The sequence below is a fragment of the Phoenix dactylifera genome, chromosome 11, assembly GCF_009389715.1.
Source record: "Phoenix dactylifera cultivar Barhee BC4 chromosome 11, palm_55x_up_171113_PBpolish2nd_filt_p, whole genome shotgun sequence".
Classification (NCBI taxonomy): domain Eukaryota; kingdom Viridiplantae; phylum Streptophyta; class Magnoliopsida; order Arecales; family Arecaceae; genus Phoenix; species Phoenix dactylifera.
Window position 1 is genome coordinate 2863637 of NC_052402.1, and position 19197 is coordinate 2882833.

General features: G+C 41.6%; 2 protein-coding genes across 3 annotated transcripts; both read left to right on the top strand.

Moving 5' to 3' along the window:
* The first annotated feature begins 98 nt into the window (after positions 1–98).
* LOC103720350 (pre-mRNA cleavage factor Im 25 kDa subunit 1) lies at positions 99–6495 on the top strand. 2 transcript variants are annotated; one of them, XM_008810013.4, is made up of 7 exons: positions 99–953; positions 1094–1139; positions 4743–4836; positions 5664–5737; positions 5835–5921; positions 6002–6112; positions 6206–6477. In XM_008810013.4, the coding sequence occupies exons 1-7, from the start codon at positions 802–804 to the stop codon at positions 6275–6277; spliced, it is 636 nt and encodes a 211-aa protein (XP_008808235.2). In that variant the 5' UTR covers positions 99–801; the 3' UTR covers positions 6278–6477. The 2 variants fall into 2 exon arrangements, 1 of the variants encoding a protein (XP_008808235.2); XR_005513807.1 differs by having other exon boundaries at positions 861–953; positions 1066–1139; positions 4743–5737; positions 6206–6495.
* A 1658-nt stretch (positions 6496–8153) lies between these two features.
* Positions 8154–10536, top strand: LOC103721559 (formin-like protein 1). The gene has a single exon (XM_026809875.2). It carries the CDS (start codon positions 8603–8605, stop codon positions 10322–10324), a length of 1722 nt encoding a protein of 573 aa, XP_026665676.2. The 5' UTR covers positions 8154–8602; the 3' UTR covers positions 10325–10536.
* The last annotated feature ends 8661 nt before the right edge of the window (positions 10537–19197 follow it).

Consider the following 19197-nt stretch of genomic DNA (forward strand, 5'->3'; position numbering starts at 1 on the left):
GAATGCAAGATTGTGCAGCCTGAGGCTATCGTAGAGCTGGAGAAATGGAGCAGGATGGCGTGACCTGGTTCCTGTAAACTGTATCATATCTTCATACTATCATCATCTGAATCTCGCTGAAGCTTCTTGCCGGTGGCTCGCGAAAGTCTTCTTTTTCCCTACTTTTTTTCATTGATAAGGTGAAGACCTCCAAGGCAAGCAATCTTCATGAATAACTTTTCGTCGATTAGGCTCTGGCTTGGTGCTGTAATTTGATTCTCTAAACCCAGTCGTGACCCGTCTCAGGAGCGTGCCAGCCAGAAACTGCATGACGTACTGAAAATAAAATTGCACAATGGGACAGAGAAGAGCAAAATATCTACTTATGAGTTTGTAAAAATGATCTCCTGATATCCAGTATCGTTTAATTATGATTTTACCTCTTTCTCTTTGATCAATGTACAGGGAGTGCCGGGACCCATCCATTCCAAAGACCAATACGTTTGGATCATGAGCCTTTTCTTTTTTTCTCCTTTGAAACTTAAAATGAAATGAGAGAAAATCCTTGTACCGTGCCTTCCAGGCTGCTGACCTGGACGGCCCAATAAAACACGGTTATGTGTACACTTCTGCTCTTATATCTATATATTATATATTGTGCGGCGCCTTCGTTGTCTCGCCACATCATCGCCCATCCACCGACCCAAACGACATCTCTAGCTTTGTCCATAGCATCATGGTAGTACTACTGTTGCTCTCCAGGTCTCTCTCTGGCCTTCCAGTCTTCTCTCTGGGCGCGCGAAGGTGGTCGTGGTGGTATCGATGGAGGACGGGGAGCGTAACGGTAACGGAGCGGGGAGCGGCGGCAACGTGGTGGACATCTACCCTCTTAGCCGTTACTACTTCGGCTCGAAAGACGCGATCCCAGAGAAAGACGACTCCTTGGCCGACAGGATCCAGCGGTTGAAAGCCAGGTATTTTCTGTGTCTCTCTCGTGATCTTCTTCGTCTGCGTCGAAAAAGAGCAGCTTGGCATGGGATTCACATGCTCTGCTTCTTTCTTTCTGGCATTTTCTCTTCATACAAGTTGTGGTTCGTTTGCTGTTGGTATTCAGCTATGCTGCTCATGGGATGAGGACTTGCGTCGAAGGGGTTCTTCTGGTTAGTTCTTTTATTGCCCTTTCTTTTCCTTCATGGATTTCTGTTAAAGTTTTTATTGCTTTCTTTTTTCGCTAAATACCAATGAATTGGATGTTCCCTCCTGGAAAGGAAATGCTAATAGAGTGCTGAGAGAGGGAGAGAGGTCCTTGAATTTGATTAATTTTCACTTTTCTTATATATATATATATATATATATATATATATTGTTGAATCTATGTGAGTATGAGCCCTAATGGTTGACAGCTTAGATTTAGTTCGAATAATGGATTAGGGCTTGCTGGTGAGCCAATTTATTAAAAAAAGAGTCTCAATGACAGTGAAACGTATAATTGGGTCTATTTTAACCAAGGCCTTGTGGCCGTAGTCATTTTTATGCATTTCAGGGATATGCTGATTAAAATTCTAATTTTGATCGTAAATCCTCTTGTCATGGGTTATTAGTGTGAGATTTGTTTATTCAACCAACAACCTGATTGTGCTGTATCAGCTGGTTCTAATTGCTATAACCCTAGATTGCTGGTTAGTCTGCTGCTGATTGAAAGTTCTGAATGGGATTATATAGCGATTTTTTTTTTTTTTTGGGCTTTGAGGGGGAGGGGAGGGGAGTTATATAGGGTGATTTTTTGTTTTATATGAAGGGGCATCCTTGATAAATGAACACATATTTCTTAGACCAATCAGATACGGACACAGTAGAAAAGCCCAAATTGACACCATCACCAACATGCCGTAACCGATCATTTAGTCCCTATGTTTAGAGTCATGATGCACAAACACAGCCACTTATATATGTCCCATTTGTTGAATTCAGTCTAAGAGTGGATGCTCTTCTTGTCATGGGTTGCTCTGAAATATATTTTGAGCGAGCTCTAGAATTAATCTGTTCTGACATGCAAAGCATCTTGATCCAACCTGATGTTTTATCCCAGTCAAATTTGCAATAAGGTCCAAGAGCAGAGTGGTGTACCAGGTTAAGGTAAGGGGATTATGTTCTTCATTTGGTTGTTTTGATCCTTTTTGGAACTTGATTAGTAAGATTAGACCTAGGTTACCTAGTGACCTGACCTAGTGAATTGAGTTTCTTCTATCACATACCACTACTTACTGCCCTACCTAAGTTCAGGTTGGTTAAACTGAGATTTAATTGCCATTTTTATTCATTGTGCAAGGGGCTGTATTTCCATCTATGAATATGGTCATACAAATGACTGCTTAACTATGTGATGCATGCATCAAACTCTCCATTGAAGGATAAGATAAAGAACAAATCAAAGATGAAGGGTTCTGCTCCCCCCCAACCCCAAAAAATAAAAATAATAATAAAAATAAAAAAAATTCAAAGGGAAAGAAAAGATAAAAAGAGAGCACAGAAAGGAAAAAATTGCAATTGCTTTTTCTTTCATTGCATCCTGGTTAGGTATTAAAAATTTTCTGAGTAATGGCTTGAATAACACTATAAACCATTGATAATTGTCAATATAGGCTTTCTCATAAATGTGAATATAGGCTTGGTGCGACTCTGAGGGTGCCTATTGTGATGTTAGATGGAACTTAAGAATAAGTCACTGGAGAACCTAAGCTTCCACCAAAAATGGAGCTCATAGATATGATGTATTTTACCTAATTTAATTGGTTGGACAAGGCCTACAATATGCACTTAAATGGGATAAAATGATTATCCAAAAAGGAGGGGGGGGGGTGTAATGTGATTAGGAACCCAACCCGATTTTTTTTGGGCTTCGGGCTGGGCTTAGGCCCAAACAATTTGGATTATCCCGGCTTGAGCCCAACTCGAAGCCGATTGAGCTGGCCCGAATTACCCATTTGGGCCAAAAATAGGTCCGGCCCAAACCCGATTGAGGTTTAATATTTCATAATATTGCTTCACAAGAAAATGAGCTAATAAAATATTAGGCTCTCTACTATAATATTAGTAAATGATACATGATACATTATTCTCCGCTAAACCTATTGTAATTTGTCTTTTATTTTCTCGTTATTCTATTTAAATAATAACATACAAAAACAAACTGATTCGGGCCTAAATTCAGACTCTATTTCGGGCCTTATTCGGGCTCGAGCTTGGGCTGAGCCAGTGACGTACCCGAGCCTAGACCGAAAAACAAATGGGCTTATATTTAAGCCCACATCTGGTTTGAACTCTTTCGGGCCTAGCCCGAAGCCTGACTCGAGCCCATTTCTAGCCCTAAATGTGATCCTCAAACTAAGTCAGCAAACTGAAAAGAGAGAATGAAGTGTGTAAATGAAAGGTTGGAGCAGTGGAACAAACCTATATATTGCATAAACAAAATAGAAATATTAAATCAATGGTTACTACAAATGGCATGAGATATACAAGTCAAGGTTGAGAGGTTACAATATGTGGAAAGGGTAATCATTAATATGTATCATAAATTGCACACGTCTGAGAATGAGAGAGGGACAAGCTTGAAGTTTTAGAGGTAAACCATAAATTTGTGGCTGGTTTAAGTTTGAAGGTCATTTTTTAATGAGAAAGTGAAACAAGTATTGGATCAGCACAAATTAGATGCCATGCCAATGTTGGTTTGGCATTCACTAGTTTCTTTCTCTTTTAATATCTAAAATCTGTTGCATCGATATATGATGCTGTCTGAGACATAATTGCTTTGGGCATACTGGCACAAAACTGAACCTGCATATTCTGTGTCCTTTATTGTATTAGCTTAGTTTTGATGGGTAGCAATGTGCTGAGTTACATGTTGAGGGTTCACATGCCATGTTTCAGGAGGATTGATGGTGAGGACAATATTGGCATCGCAAACTTGATAGATTTTATTCTTGTTAGGTATTTTCGTTCATAGTATAATGTTTCCATTAGTTCGTGGATTGGATATGTGATATGTGATTTTGCAGTCATGCTTGGTAGCAGTGGCATGCAATGCTGGAGGATTGGTAGCCTATGCTGTGTCTAAAGTGCATTGACATGCTTTCTAGTACAAAAATATTGACAACTTTATGTTATGAAGGGCATTTACATTATGTAAATCAAAACTTAGTTTCCTAAAAATTTCATGTATTTGAATTTTCTGAGTAGCATATTTTTCATAAGTTCCTACTCTAGAAGTTGGTATAAGGCAGCATGATAAAGTATGCATATTTTTGGAATGAATGATATTGGCATGATACAAATACTATGCTGCAATTTTGCAAGGAAGATTGTAGCCAGCTCCATATTCTTGTAGTTAGAGTGTTAGTTATCATTGCTGCAGTGCCGCACTACTGGTGTGTGTTGTTTGGTGCCTTCTTCATACCGTAAACTCCTCTTGATGTGTCAGTGTGCTCCTTGGTGTCACATGTGATGTTGCTTAACCTTTGGGTGATGTATAATTTCTTCCCTAAACACCATGGCTGTTTTTGTCAGCGGCAGGTGACACTGCAATTGATCGCTGATGCTTCTGTTGATGCTGAATTTTACATAGTGGCTACCCTGCTAGGATGTGGTTTTATCTTTCTCTGACATGTAGACCTGGCTGAAGTGCAATTTTTGGCATTTACTATAAAATTAGAAAATTAGTTATAATTTTTGCTATAAGAGAAGGACCTAACAATTTTTTTGAACAGGTCGAATTGTTTCAACACCCTCATGTTTTATTGTTGCAAGTGAAAAACTCATTCTTTAAGCTTCCTGGAGGCCGTCTGAGACCTGGTGAATCAGGTTAGTGCTAATTATTTGGGACTTTATATTCTATCACAATAGATTTATTTAGAATGGTACATATTAAATCCCAATGCCTAAAGAGGGTATTCTAACGCACAGCTAGTCCATCTGTATAATATTCCATATATGAGTGACGATGCAAGGGTGGGTTTCAGTGCGACGGTAAGGTTGCTATATTATGACCTAGGGTTATAGATTCGAAGCACGAAAATAGCCTTTCCACACGTAGGAGTAAGGCTGCATATATTTTACCCTCCCTAAACCCTACAGTGGTAGGAGCGGGACACCTTTTTTTATGGGTGAGGATATAGCTTAAAAGCCTTCAATCCATGTGAAAAGAGGAGGCAGGAGTATGGAAGGTCAGAGAGTGTTGTCGTAATCGCTGTGATATCCCTGTTTGGATGGGGTTGGAGAGGGCCGCCACTTGCATGTTATATGAGTACCTCCAATATGTCGTCCATGTTTATATCCTAACTATGTTTGGATATGTAACTGATATCTTATGCAACCTTTGAAACACCCATAAAGTTTTAAGATACAAGTCAGTTACCGCGCCTGTGGTTCATATGCTGGCATGGTGAAGTGTTTCTATCTGAAACCTTTTGCATAGTTTGTACATCGTTTTGTTTTGAAGGCTGAAAACCTAGGAAGATGCACACAAGTTTTATCTATTAACCACTAGCAAAGCCAGCCTTTTCAGATGCATTGAGATTGAAAAAGCTTCCTCAGGATCTTCTGCAACTACAGAAGTGAAAATGAAGCTGCCAATTTCAAATTCATGATAATATTGACACTGAGGAAGATCGATGTGGAATTCTTTTTAGATATTGAAGGATTGAAACGCAAGCTATCAAGAAAGCTCTCCCTTGATGAAAGCTGCATAAATGATGAGTGGCAGGTAGGGTTGAAACACGGTTGGTAGAGTATCTCAGTTCTACAATCACAATCTTGTTTAACTCCGAACCGAATGGAATACTGAACATCTTGACTTCCAGGTAGACGAATGCATAGGAATTTGGTGGAGGTCTGAGTTCGAGACTCTACCATTTCCATATTTGCCACCTAATACACGCAGACCTAAGGTATATGGGTCATTCAAGTTTCTATCTTTTTATAGTTTATGCAATCTTTGAAGGAAGTAATCTGTCTTTTTCCTCTGTAGGAATGCACAAAGCTTTTCTTGGTTAGGCTGCCTAGGACCCGGCAATTTGTTGTACCGAAAAATTTGAAGCTGCTTGCAGTTCCATTGTGCCAGATGCATGATAATTCGAAGGTGCAATATATTGATTGAAATTATACAGCTTGCAGAACTGAAAGATTTAAATCTCTGATGCCTATGCTCATCGAATAATATCTCATTTTGTAGACATACGGTCCTATAATCTCTGGAATTCCGCACCACCTATCGAAATTCTCCTTCAACACCATCCATGATTGAAGCAGTGCTAATAACATCGGTCTGTGGGTGTATGGAGTGTATGAGTGAATTGCTCGTGTACAGAGGAGGAGATACTGGGCCAAAGATCTGCACCTCTTTTGTTGATTGCCATATGTTAACTATAGAAGACTTCATACTGTTTTGTGGTGTAGAACAATTGAGTACTTTAAACTGTTATGACCGAGACTATTGTGTTTATATACGTACGTATGGTTCCATGCAACAGAAAGAGGAAAAAAAATAAATTAAATTTCAAGCCTTTTGGTATAATGATAATCCTCACCATTCTAGTTGTCACTCTTTTTGAAAGAATTTTGCTGCGAAACAACAATAATGACGAGGTCCGCGCCGAACACTCGATGAAAATCTCATAGAGAGCATCATAAACTTATAGCCGTCACTAATTTACCGATGTACCGAACATTATTATGAAGAACCGACAAGGTGGCGTCACCTAACTTTTGAACTCATTTGCTCGAAATAATGCACGAAGTTGTTAAGATATATGTATGCTAATTGAAACTTCGGTCGAATGCTCATCCGCGTTTATGTGCGAACGACTCTAAAACCGCGGCCCCGCGCCGCGTTTATGACGCTGGGGACAGCTCCGTTTTGAGTTGGTGGATGCGTGTTCCAAAAGCTAGTCAGAAATGAGACCGCATTAATCTGGCAGCATGCAATCCCATAAGCCATCGTTTTTATTGCCTCCAGGCCTTCGTTTTTTCGCTTACTCCGTTTGTTTTTTTTTTCTTTGCATGGCTTCGAGTAAAACGTCATGACATCACTGAACTCTTGGCTTATACGGCTCTCTTTCACTCTATCTCCCGCGTCCCTGGAAAAATATGTGATGTTCTTGATGGATAAGTCAGCAGCTATCTAAATTATCCAATTAATGCTCCTGTAATATCAAGTGTGCTATAAAAGTTTCATCTGATGACAGATTGATTTACGTAGCTTCCTTCATTTATGCTCGGTTCCTTTTTTTTAATAGGAGAGAGCTAAAAGGATATGGAAATCTCACATAAAGAAGGATACTCCTATTAATCTCCATGCAGCTAGCCTATCTATGAACAATATGTCAATAGTCAGAAGAACTAGTAAGATATCCGTTTATAATGCAACCTTTTCTTGCGTCCAATCAGATTGATTCATAAAAGGTGGCGGGTGGTTCCTTCAAATCTGAGACATGAATTCCTTTCTTTTTCTTGCTTTTAATGTATTAGACGGCTCGAGAAGTAATGGGCTCGAACTTGCATAAATATGCTGGCCATCTAATTACTAATTAAGATCATCAAGTCAATTCCATCTCTATCATAACACCATTGTAAACGTCACCATATAGGTTATTCTGTAGCATAAGCTTATCAGGTTTCCATCAACTTTTGGACATTGTATGGCAAACCATTAACAAGGGTACGGAGAGCTTAAAGAACGGCAGCTCCACAGTCCAGTTGGCCACCGGTCCGCTTCACTTCCTCTGGTCACCACGCGCGAGCGAGTCCCCGTCCCATCTGACCCCAGATGCCGTGTTTCTTGCGACCTTTTCTTTTTAAGATGGGTCCCATCTAAAACCTCAGAGGGCATCCGAGACTTCGTTTGGAATTTTGGATTATCCCACAGATGCCAGATCCCGCACTTTTGACCGCAGGATGAGGATATAAATTCTCAGACAAGCTAAAAAATCTACTGACATTAAACATAAATCTGGATCAAAAGAGGAACATGTATTATTCCTCGCATGGCACGCACACCACGTGGCCATGCATGCTGCGAATCGAAACACTTGATGAATAGAGCTTATATAAACAAATGACTGCCATCGGTAGCATGCTTGGCTATATGGTGCATGTCGTATTGGGTATAATTTCTCGGTAATGCGACCTGCTATTAGTGTGTAGATCTTTTGCCATTCTTTAACAATTTTGGCAGCTTCATGACCCCACGACTCTTACCAAGGAAGCCATCCATGACCCCCTTGATGAGATCTCATCATCCCAGTTCTAGACCAGAAACCAATAGTCAAATGAGGTGAGACTTGCCTCCAAAGGAACCCACAAATGGCTCCCGTTCATAGCATTGTTCAAAAACTTAAGCATAGCTAATCATGTCCATCAAAGTGCCACCCCCTCACCCTCATTAAACTAATCCAACCTTTTCTCGAGTAACAGCTAACAGGGCATCAATATCAATGGTGGTAGGGCAGAAGAAAGGCAGAACACAAAAGCTAAGAGGAAAGCTCGAGCTTGTCCTCCACCTCTCTCTCTCTCTCTCTCTCCCTCTCTCTTATTTCTCCCTCCCTCAGTTTCAGCAAAAAGATCCGAAGGAATGGAAGGGGAAAGGGAGTACTCCCCGCCCTTTTGGCCTCAAGCCCAAAGAAGGCCCTCTCCCTCGTGCTCTTCTGGCCTCAGGCCCTGGGTTCTAGTCCTCTTGTCTTCTGTTTTTATTATTCTTTTCTTCCCTTCTTTGCTCTCCTCCTCCTTCCGTGGCCTCCGCCCTGGGGGCCTCATAAGGAACGGATGGGACGCCCTAAATCTCTGCCTCGTCCTCTTCGCCATTCTATGCGGACTCCTCGGCCGCAACGACGGCGACGAGGCCGAGAAATCGCCCAGCTCCAGCGAGTGGCCCGCGGTCGGCTGCTCCGCTCCGCCGCTGGTGCCGAGTAGCTACGGGGAACCCGCGGCGAACCCGGTGGCGGGGAGTCGGCGGATGAGGAGCAGTAGCTCGTACCCGGATCTCAGGCAGGAGGCGGTGGCTGCGTGGGGCGGCACCGCCGAGGGGTGGCGGTTCTCCGACGACATCCAGCTTTATCACCGCGGCCGGAGATCGGAGGGGGAGACCAAGACGATCCCGATGGGCTCCGGCGAGGGATGGCGGTTCTCCGACGACGTCCAGATGTACCATCGTGGCTGGAGATCGGAGAACAACCACCGGGCGTGGGAGAGCACGCCGGAGGCGGAGTCGAAGACGATTTCGGTGGATAAGTTTATTCTTCGGAAAAGCCCGCCGAGATCCCGATCTCCGCCGCCAACTCCTCCTCCTCCTCCTCCGCCACCGCCGCCGCCACACGGGCATTCGAGGAAGTGGAGCGTCCATAATAAGCTTCCGGAGAAGGAAGTGGAGCAAGAAACGAAAATGGAAGAGGAGAAGCCCCAGCAACCTCCGCCGCCTCCTCCACCCCCGCCGCCGCCTCCGCCTCCGCCGGCGACGCGGGCTGAGAAGAGGAGTCCCAAGAAAAAGAGTGGTGGAGGACCGAAGGACATCGCCACTGCTATCGCCTTGTTCTACCACAAGAAGAGGAAGAAAGGGAGCAAGACGAACAAGTTCCCCGACGATACCTCGCCTCTCGCTAATGCCTCTGCTGCTCCTCAAGCTGCGCTTCCGCCGCCGCCGCCTCCCCCGCCCCCTCCTTCGTCGCTCTTCCACCAGTTATTCTCGCACAAAAAAGGGGGGAGCAAGAGCCGAAGGATCCACTCGACGCCAACTCCTCCGCCGCCGCCGCCACCACTACCTGCACCTCTTAAACGACGATCAAAGAAGCACGTCTCCCCCCCTCCTCCGCCTCCACCTCCGCCGCAGATCCAGAAATCTAGGAACCAGGCCTCTTCCTCTCCTCCATCACCGCCGCCACCGCCAGCCCCACCACAGGTAAATCTCTACAAGAAGAGAGAAAAATCCAATCTTTCAGGGTTTTCTCTCCCACCTTCATCTTCCCTGCCGCCGCCACCTCCGCCGCCGCCTTCGCCGTCGCCGGCAGATCTACAGCGGTTGTTCTCCGAGGAAGAGATCGTGGTAGATGGAATCCTTGGAGGAGGAGGAATGGAGGGCGAGAAGAGAGAAGGAAAGGAGGGGGTGGCGCCGGTGTTCTGCCCGAGCCCCGACGTGAACAATAAAGCAGACCTCTTCATCGCCCGATTCCGAGCTGGCCTCAAGCTCGAGAAGCTCAACTCCCTCCGAGAAAAGCAACGAAGACAACAAGAAGAACAGCAGCAGGCCGAGGAAGTCATGATGGTGGGAGGAATTTTTCACGATGGCATCATTCCAAGGTGAGCATCACCTTCCACCGCCATCGCCGGTGGCGCCGCCGCCGCCGCCGCTCCATGCAGCGAAATTGATTTTTTTCTTGAAAAATCCCTTTAACAATTTTTTACTATTCAAATTCTTAGATTTTTATATACCGGATTGAGACGGAGGCGACAGCACGGAATAGTGGAGATTTGGTGTGTGATGTTTGCACTTGTTTTATGATTTGAGTGTGTATTTGTTTCCTGCGTCATGGTGATGGATGGTTGACGGTTCTGTAAATTTATTTAGAAATATATAATGATGCATTTAAATAACAAAAAAGAAAAAAGAAAAAAAAGGGAACAAGAGGATTGTTTCATCATGATGGTTCTTTGAATTATTCTTGAGTTGGTATTCGATTATTTTTTTTCTGGGAAAGAAAAAGTTGATGTTAAAAGACTTCGGATGCTGAGTTGTTGCAGGTTTTCTTGATAAAATATACTCTTCTCGGAGGGGGAATAGTATGCGCGCTACTGGGGTTCGCTGCAACAGACCTTACAGAATATCCCATCGATATAATTACGAAACAAGAGGATATCAAGGATGGTTTATGCTACAGATGTGATGACTTATCTTAGGATGATGCTATGGGAATAGTTATTCTTCTTGGAAGCTTCCGGCGCCTGACCTACAGCTCTAGTAGGGAGAATGCAGGGCTTACCTGCCCAAAATAGCCAGCCAATCAATGATCTCCTAAACTAGAGGTCAGTAAAATATCATAGTGTTTGCTTCTGGTGAGTGCACACATCAAGGCATCTCAAAGCTGTCAATATGCGATTCTCACGGATGCATCAGACCATCCAATGATTCAAATACTGCATCTTATTGAATAAATTATATCATGGTCTCAACTGTACCACCATTATCCCCATTTCTTTATTGATATGTGATCAGAGCTATCTTACAGCCATCCGCTGGATTCATTGAAGTATGTTAGCTGAGGCCACATTGGTTGATATAAAGAGAGTTTCAGCACAATTTGAAAGCACTCGCCTCCATTGCGCAGTTCCACTTTAGATGCATTCTGAAGAAATGAAATGTGGAATTATTCATAGGTGCTTTGAGGCTTGTCAGAGAGAACTTGCACCTTGATTGCTATTAATCGCTCCAAATGATCTCAAGTTTTCTTACATTTTATTTTTTATTTTTTTTGTTACAACGGCGGCTCATACGCAACGGATGTGAATACGGCTAACAAAATCAGAAAGCAAAAAAAGTACATGAGAACTCAGATAATGACACATAGTTCATCCAAATAAAACTTTCTGAGTTGTAAAAAAGAAAACGCATTCTGCGACACCATTTGCCTTTCTATATATATATATATATATATATATATATATATATATATATATATATATATATATATATATATATATATATATATATATATGTGGCATGATGCTGTATATTCTAACCAAAATCTAAATATTTTGTGCTCTTGCTTGCCTAGAAAAGATATATCAAACAACAAAAAATAAATAGCATAGAAAAAAAAACAAGGGTAGGGTTGGTTGCATCATCGCAATATCCTTGACTCGAACGGAGATCTTCCTTCCGAACAGAGACCGATGTGATGTCACCCCGCTGCAGTTGCGAGCAGCTGACGTGCGTTTTGGTTGATCGGTTGCTTGGGTTTGGCGCCAACGCGGACCAAAATAGGGTTTTGTTACCGGTCGCCATCAAAACTCTGACGGCTGGCGAAGTTTCCGCCAATCCTGCCGCGAGCTGTTGGTGAATGAGATTATTTTGATGAGAAAATTGGTTAAAAAAGTCGCAGGAGTCGAATAAGAAACATGTCCTCAGTTAAGTTAAAAAGACGGCATCTGCTCGTGTTGAAAGTCTCCTTCGTTTAATAATTTATAGTATTAAAAATAATTTTAGTCTCATATTATTTGTGAAAAATTTTTTAGATAACTTAATAAGCATTCATATCTTATACATGCTAAAATAACTTTTTGGTGGAAAGTTGTGGAAGAAAAGCCAATATTATATTATCAAAGATTGGCACTTGGCACGTATAAAATAAAATTTATACTGGCAGTTTTTATCCATTTTTCACAAAATAACTGCACTAGCAGTTATGTTTTGAACATGCACTATTCCAAAGATTGTGTTGGTTCAGAGTTTATTTCAGAATTATAAATTGCCAATATCCTTCACAGATTGATATAACTTTTTTTACATAAATGTTTCATTTTCGTTGTTTTGGGGAATCCTAGTTTTGCTGGCTAGGATTCTATTTTGGTTTTGTTGTATCCTGGAGCGAATTTGCTGGATCACCAACAGCAACATAGTGGAGCAAAATTCGCTTAAGGACAGTATTAATTCACGCTTTAAGACCTGTTTCATATACTAGAATTTCTTCTGTTTCAACAGCTCGGGCTGTTATCGATTTACTTTGTGTACGTACATGCATCAGATTTGGCCATAAATATTAACGTAGAGGACTTTCAACCAGGGCCGGCCCGAGCCCTAGGCGACCGAGGCCCCGAACCAATGGAAGGCCCGGGAGGCTGACCAAAAGGAAGCAAAGGCCCCATATAAAACGGGATCTAGAGCTGGCTACGGGTCTTCCCCCTTGATGGAAGGGAGGTGGAGAGTTTCCTGGCCTGCAGAGGGGCAATTTGGAAAGTTGGGGACAGTAGTTTTGTTTTGGGTGGGGAGAGGGAGGGAGGGAGGGAGAGAGAGAGAGAGAGGAGGGATTTGGTTGGCTTGATAGACTCTTATCTTTCATCCCTTCTCTTTTTTGGTTTTGGTCTTGGTTTTCCTTCCCTCACATTACTCCTGATCCAGCTGGGCCATCCGGAAGAAAGATAGGGGGATTGGAGATGGACTTCTTGGAGGGTGGAGATTCTTTTAGTTTTCTCCTCTCGGTTTCTTCTCCCCTCTTGGGTGGTAGAGAGAGAAAAGGAGGGAGGGGGTTGAATGGCTGCTGTGCTGTGATGTTGCAGTTGCCGCTTGGGTACTCACTTGAAGGGGAGATGGTGGGATGGGACTTTTATTAATTAGATGGAGTGAATTTCCCATAATGACCCTACTTTCTCTTATAGAGAGGGTCCTTTATGGACAAATTCTTTTCTTTACCTTGGCCAGGAAGTGCCGTGGGATGCCCTTTTCCTATTCGGCTCTTCCTTGACATGGTAAACAGTATTGCCAAGTATCATCTTGGTTATTTAATCAGTTTCATAGCCCTTCATTTAGAATAATTATTTTTATGTGCTTTCATTCAAGAATTATATTAAATTAAAAAAGCTTCTTATCTATCTTTGTTAGATTCATGTATCTTTGTTGAAATAGTATACTTGATAACTATCTATTTTTATATATTTTTTTAAGTATTTTATATATATTAAAAAAAATTATTATTAAAAAAAAGGCCTCATTCATTGGATTCGCCTTAGGCCCCAGAATGTATTGAGCTGCCCCTGCTTTCAACATTGGGGCATTCAAGATCCTTATTTTTTTGCTGGGGCTGTTCCCATTTTCTTTCGTTTCTTTTGCACCTGAACCGAGTAGTCTTTCTTCTAATCATCTTCTCTTTGAATCCTTTCATCGTTTCACCCACTTCGACCATCATGCCAGCCTCTACCAGCCATACCTGTTCCACCACCATTGTTTGTCGCTGTACAGCCACCGATCGCCACACCGATTTCTCTTCCCTCCATGATTAATTTTCGAAACACAGCTACATAATTCGCTAGCTCCTTTCACAACTACAAACAGGCCAGGCCAGGCATGACAACGCCACGAGAGTGTTGGGCTTGACCGCTTGAGCTGATGCGCATACATACACAGCTTGCGCTTGTCATCCGTTGATGCAAGAGAGTTTATAAGCTAAGTACGCCTTGGCTTCCATACAGGCTCAGAAGCAGCAGCCTCATTAGCCTCTCGAAATACATTTTTTGTCTGAATGACCATCCCATCACGAACCATAGTCCAAATATCTCTCAAAAGCAGATGGTAATCACCGACCCCTTCTGAAGCCTGCAGAATCCACTCAATGACCATCGCGGAGGTGCCCTCCAAGAAGACCTTTCTCGCCTGTAAAGCATGCCGCACATAACACAAACTAGATCAGGCCACTCTCAACTCTGCCCCAGGCACCGATATATCAAACAACTACCAGGCCTACGTAGTTCACTAGCAACAAGTTTACTTGCAGCACAACATGCAAGGTTATTTTCGTCCAAACAACATTTGACAAAATGCGGGTTCATATCTTGGACACGCCTTGAGAAATTCCACGGCAGAAACAAACCGAAGCCATGCACTCAAATTTAAATTTGGAAATATCACAAAGTTCATAACTGGTGTTTATTAGAATATGGAAGAACCCGTATTATAACATGCATAGCATTTTGTCCAAATCATCATGCAGGTTGACCTAAGGATGCAGAATTCCCAATAATTTGAGTGCAGAAGCAACAGCATCTCCGTTCTTTGGGGTGCAGTGGGCAAGAACATGCAACCCAATGATCAATAGGTCAACCTCCAGCTTTGCGTCACTTCCTTTCTTCTGTGCTAATTCCAACACCTCTTCAAGGAAGTAACCATTCCTAATAGTCTGAACCCACCTTGCATTGATTCTTACCCGATCAAGTCTCTGATTCAATGTTCTCACGAGTGAATGGTTCGGCTTGCAAAGAATGCTGCTCTCCTCAGCTTTCTCCTCCGAGGAAAAGTGAAATTATGAGGTGTGCACTTCCCATTAAGTCGAAGTGTCCAACAAGAACCAAAATATGAGTTTTGTTAGATATTTGCTGACACAACGTCATTGATGAAATCTGTAATTATGGAGGTGGATTCCCATGTCTTTGATATATACTCCCAGTTTTCCTGCATTCCAACAACGAAACATAATCAACCTTCAGGTTAATCTTGTAAGCTTCCAAGACATTGACATGGTCAGACAGAGTATCTGTTGATTAATGCTACTGAATTCCTATCATTTTCTCTTTTATCTTTATATTAGCAAATATCGTCTCTATATTTCCATGACATCATTATTCTAGCCCAGGTGACATAATGTCATTGGTGAAATCTGTAATAAAGAAAGCGAGAGAATATAATAAAGAAATTACAATTTGCAGCCCTCCCCAAGAGTTGCACAGCTTGAAGATTTAAATGCAAACCACATGTAATAATATACAAGGCCACACAATTTTTCTCATATGGACAAGTAAATGCTTATTCATAATAAGCTGAATGAACAGAAAAAAATAAAATAAAAGCAAATTTCTCCAAAAGATCATTAGGCTTCTTTAGCTGAAAGAATAAAAAGATAAAAGTGCATGTGGCACGTTGAGTGATTGACAATCATGCTGACAATACCTCATTCGTGCAATTGGACCTAACTTACCCTTCAACAAGAATAACAATACTTCTTTCTTTATCGGCTAAAAGGTTGGCAATTCATATTCCTCGTCATTGTAATATTCAATAATATGTCAAACAAATGAAATATTATAATTTAGATCTGAAAAATTCTTCTAAATACTGACTATATAGAAGTCAGGAAATCCCAAATCATAGACACCTATACAGATTTAAGAAGTAACAGTTTGTTCAGAAAAAGAATAATATAGGAGATGGTCATAAGAAACAAATTTCCAACTGAAAACATTCGGCATCAAGGTAACTTTGCAGCATTCAAATAATAGAGGCCCGCTTGTCATAGCTTATCGAATGAAAATTTTTCATCAATCTCATTTCCATGATTTATTTCAACCTGGATGAAAAGCAATATACTTAATAGGCAAAGCTACAACCAATCTACAGAGCAAAGTTAAGCTATTAGTAACTCAATGATGACACCTTTTGATATAATGTAATTTGGCTACAAACAACTGAGGGTGATATTAAGCAATTAAGTATTGTTCTGCTAGAATTTCCTTGTTTCTCTTTTAAGTGGATGAGGGATTTTGTGGAGATTTCAAAGTGAAGAGTTCAGATGCACTCTTGACACTTCAAGCTGGGTTAGGGGTGTATACTTAAGCGAGCCTGGCCATGCTTAAGCATGGGTTTTTTCATAATTGAATGTCCTAACTCTTAATATCCTGAAGAAATACATGTGAGATCTTCTTCTTCATGTGTATGTACATGCACGTGTTTGTGTGTCGGCTGCAGATACCCTGCATATTATGGGTACACAAAACCAGTTCCCGATACCAATCCAATGGACCACCTCAAGTCTAAGGCATGTGAGCAACTAAAAATTGTTCACGAGCATAGAGGTAATGTGTGCCTAGAGATTTTTAATTTCAACAACTTTGCCAGCATGCATCACAAAGAAATATTATCTCTATTGGGTGTGAATAAGAGAGTGCATCCAGCACAAGGCCTGATGCAGTGTCATCAAGAAATCGAGTCCAATTGTTCCATTCAAGAAATAAGGATTCTGCTGCTGAATAGTTCATCTGTTTAAGAGCAGTTAAAAGTGAATGATGCATGAGCTTTCTAGTACCAGTGATGATAACAGCTTTCCAGTATAAATAATGATAATATCTTATAACTAACACCCAGTAGAGCAGCTTGATTACTCATGATGCAAATCTCTTGTTGAGCCATAAATGTGCCCACCATTCCATCGTCACAATATTTTCAAACCACTGGTGAGCCAATTCATGTGTTACAGTCATCAAACTTCATCCAGCACAAAACTAGACAGCGTGCATGGTGAAGCATCTTGGATATTAAGAACTGCATCAATTACTTTTAAACTAGAGAAGAATAAGATTTAAACAAAATCTACTATTCAGTTTAATTAGAACATTGAATAAGCATGCACCATTGTCTAATCAAGAAGATCTAAAAATTACAGCAAAAATGAAACATCAAGTAACAAAAACCAATTCTTTTTCCCCCCCCAAGAAAGTGGACATAAGTTCATTCAAAGAATACGAACAAGATCATGTAATAATTAACAATATGAATGAAGAAAGATGATTCAAAGACAGTGAAAATGAATACATCAGTTTCCCTGATACAATTAATGAGGTTCATCCATCCCAGCAGGGAAAACATCGCCTGGCATCAGCAGCCTCCAACTGAGTAGCCGCCATGTTTCTCTTCTCCCCACTGTACTCGTGTACACTGCAGAACAAACAGCAGCATGATACCAGGAAAAGTAAAAGAAAAGAAATGAACAAACTTTTTATAGAAGGTAAAGTACAGAAGAGCAAAGACAGTCAAATACCTTCTACAGAACCCTTTCATCCGGTCGTTTAGGATTCCGATGAAATGGATTCCAATAATTCCCTTCCCTAATGGAAGAACTCCTTCAAACCCCAGCACCGATATCTCGTCTTGTTGGAACTCAACAATCTCCAAAAGGCGGAACTCCTAAATAAAACCGACATGCATTACTTAGCAAACAAAAACGAAAAACAAGAGCATGATCAAATATGTAGAAAACTAGTGATAAGGTAACCTGACGATTCTTAATTCTTGAACGAGATATCAAGAGCCCACGGCTCTCATTATAGACAAGAAAAAGGAAGAACAAGAACACCCTTCAAGATGTAGGAAACTAGGGTCAGGATAGAACCCGAAAGAGATAAGAGGCGTGGACGACGGCGAGGTCAGCGGCGTTGAGGACGAGGAACCTCGTGGCGGAGACGACGTCGACGGCAATCTCGGCGGAGCCTGAGAAGGTGCAGACGGAGAGGTCGGTCTTGAGAAAAGAGATCGAATCGCCGGGGGGCGGGGAATTTGGGGAGCCGCGGCTGGCCCTTTAACTGCTCCGCACTCTGCTCCCCCGCCATCCCCCGTCTCTCTCTCTCTCTCCCCCTCTCTTCTTCTTCTTCTTTTTTGACTCGCTCGTTTGCCTTAAGGCGGGTGGGTGAGTTAGATCATACGGATACACCTAATGAAATTAAAAAACAACGGATGCATCTAATAAGATCAAAAAAACAGCACATCACAAAATATCCAAAGCAACTCAACTATCATTAGCTTTCCTAAAAATATGCAAATGCCACTTCGTTTCGGACCATCACCAAGTATGGATGGTCGTTTGCTGTGTTTGAGGAAGCTTGCTACAAAATTTTTTTTTCTTTTTTTCTTTTTTCTCTTGGCTAGGGCGTTCAACGGCAATCCCAGGAGACGGTTTTTTGATAGGTGACTGCAATATGTTCCCTTTTTTATAGAACAGACGTCAAGAATGATAGGTGATTGCAATCTCATAATGTGGCCACGATTTATTACGCGAGCATTTGATAAACGCTGATGCATCAATGCATAAACTTTTCAACACCACCACCTTGGCTGTAGACTCTCTTTTGAGATATGAATTGATTGGCATGTGACAACTCTAAGAGGAAGTTTTCATGGACAACAATGATTCGAGTTTTCAGCACCTGCGACGAATGTTCTCCCCAGAAACTATCATTTAAGTAACGGATGTGATCCCAAATCTGGTTGTACGTAATAATTTTTTGGAATTTAGGATGCTGAATTTTCAAAAAATTAATTATATGCTCAAATTTTACATTGACATATCTAAGTTCACCATATGAAGCATACATGCTAGGTAACTATTATTCTAGAAAGAAGCGAGGTGCCAAATTACGTAATAATTCCTTCTCTGTTTCTCGACCGGATTGAACTTCGAATTTCAAGCTTTCTTTCTGAAGTTCTACAAAAAAAAATTGAGAATACATCCAAAGACTTCGATCTTACAATTTGGCCATACAAAAATATCATCACGAATAAGTCTTGCAACCACACCAAGGAGATATTTTACCTTTGTGCCGCCACAAACCAGAAGAAATGGTTGTATTTACATCGTCTTACGGCTCTAGAGGTCCAGCCGCAGATGTTGTCTGATCATGGAAAAAATCTTAGGTTCACAAGAC

What these genes read in the sequence shown, in the direction of transcription:
- LOC103720350 (XM_008810013.4), top strand. Translation starts at nt 802, where the DNA reads ATGGAGGACGGGGAGCGTAACGGTAACGGAGCGGGGAGCGGCGGCAAC. An exon ending in GCGTCGAAGGGGTTCTTCTG is followed by an intron (nt 1,140 to 4,742) that starts GTTAGTTCTTTT and finishes TTTTTTGAACAG; the next exon opens with GTCGAATTGTTTCAACACCC. An exon ending in TCTGAGACCTGGTGAATCAG is followed by an intron (nt 4,837 to 5,663) that starts GTTAGTGCTAAT and finishes AATTCTTTTTAG; the next exon opens with ATATTGAAGGATTGAAACGC.
- LOC103721559 (XM_026809875.2), top strand. Translation starts at nt 8,603, where the DNA reads ATGGAAGGGGAAAGGGAGTACTCCCCGCCCTTTTGGCCTCAAGCCCAA.